General features: G+C 41.6%; 1 protein-coding gene across 1 annotated transcript in view; it reads right to left on the bottom strand.

Moving 5' to 3' along the window:
- Window positions 1-294: 294 nt before the first annotated feature.
- LOC104282256 (G protein-activated inward rectifier potassium channel 1-like) overlaps window positions 295-1,650 on the bottom strand; it is an 11,285-nt gene continuing 9,929 nt past the window's right edge. The window contains 1 exon segment of the mRNA XM_009880372.1: window positions 295-896. Within this exon segment, the coding sequence (XP_009878674.1) occupies window positions 295-896 (602 nt within the window).

Genomic DNA, 1,650 nt, shown 5'->3' with positions numbered 1-1,650 from the left:
TGGTCCTTGCTTCGTGAAAAAGCATCTGCATATATGGAAGACAATGTAGATTTGCAACGAGCATGCCAATAAACATCATTAGGGCAGTGATCTCTTTGGCACAACAGTCTAACTGTACTGTCCCTCAAAGTCCTATTCTGCTACCTAGGTTGGATCTGTACAAAGCAATTACACAAAAAGGATCGTTCTCCCTGAAAGTGGCAAAACCAAATTTTGACTTAACTGTAAGACAATTCTTTCAGGTCAGCAGCCTTGAATGCAGTTTATCAGCAACAACTCCTGTTGCCTCTGCTCTTAAGAGAGGCTATCAGAGTTCATTTTTCGAAGTTTTGTAAGAAAATTATCTTCCATTTTCATCTCGAGAGCTCACATACTTGGAGGATTCTTCTGTAAGTCGAGACCGCCAGTAGACTGAGTCAAAGCCCCGACATTGATTTTTAAAGCTTTCAGCTGTATCTGGTCATCACTGTCTTCACCGTCACAGATGGGACTTATTTCCTGAATTTTCAAGAGATCTCCGGTACTGCAAGTCTTCTCTGTGTTACCGGAACTCATTCTCAGGGCTCTTCTTGGAAGGTCTTCCTTTCTTGAGCTAATCTTCTGAAGTTTAAAAGGGCGCTTGTTCTTCTCTCCTGCAATATCAATACAGTCAAGTGGACAAATCTGATCTCTTCTGGTTTTGTTATTATCAACAGGACTATTCAAAAGTGATGATAGGGACCGGTTTTCTTCTTGCTCTTTAACACTGTAAGGAGGAGTGGGGACTTCAAATGTAGCATGAAACTGAGAATAATCAACACGGAAAAAGCCATCTTCTAGGGACATTACCGGGAGGAATCTGTGACCCCAAAGAACTTCATCTTCTGTATACGAGGTCCTAGCTTGACATGTCATTCCTACAGAAACAGAGACAAGAGCATGACGTTCTAATGCGAGCGAGCAGACCGGCATATTGAACAAAAAATACAAGGTAAGGCTGATGGATAAAATTAATTGCAGCCTGTAAGTTAACAAATTTCTAGATTATCAAATGGAGCAATTGTTCCTAGTCAATCTCCCGACAGTCAATGGCATGCCTCTCATTGATTTACTAGATTTCTGTGCAAATGCTGGAGTAAATATTGCAGACTCACACTGAGCAAACAGCTTTTGATAAAAGCAAAACATAAAATTAAGACAGTATAAGCTCGCTAGCAACAACAATCATATAGTTTGTATGTAATACTGTTTCCTGGAAGTCACCTTGTGTCCTGGTTTGAGGTAGAACAAAACCAATTTTCAGTAATTTTACTTTTAAGTCTCTTCTAACTGACTGCACTCCCTGAAATTAACAGTATGTTTTTCAGAGTGTCTGCTTCCAGAGTCATAAGGTCTGCTGTTTATAGTTAACACTAATGAATGGTGTTCAGAGAGGCCCCTGCTTATACTTATTGCTGTAAGACCCAAGGGCAGCTCACTTTGTTGTGTGCCCCATTGGAGGGTCGGAAGCAGAAAAGTGTAGAAGGGTCCCACCTGTGGGGAGGAGTCGATAGGACGAGTGACCCAAAACTGACCAACAGGGTATTCCATCCCATATGCCTCATGCTCAGTACAAAAGCTGATGGATCAAAGGGTCAGCCTCCATCTTCAACAGCCAACATCCGAGGAAGA

The sequence above is a fragment of the Charadrius vociferus genome, unplaced genomic scaffold (genome assembly GCF_000708025.1).
Source record: "Charadrius vociferus isolate BGI_N301 unplaced genomic scaffold, ASM70802v2 scaffold730, whole genome shotgun sequence".
Lineage (NCBI taxonomy): Eukaryota > Metazoa > Chordata > Aves > Charadriiformes > Charadriidae > Charadrius > Charadrius vociferus.
This window is presented reverse-complemented; position numbering and strand designations above follow the sequence as displayed.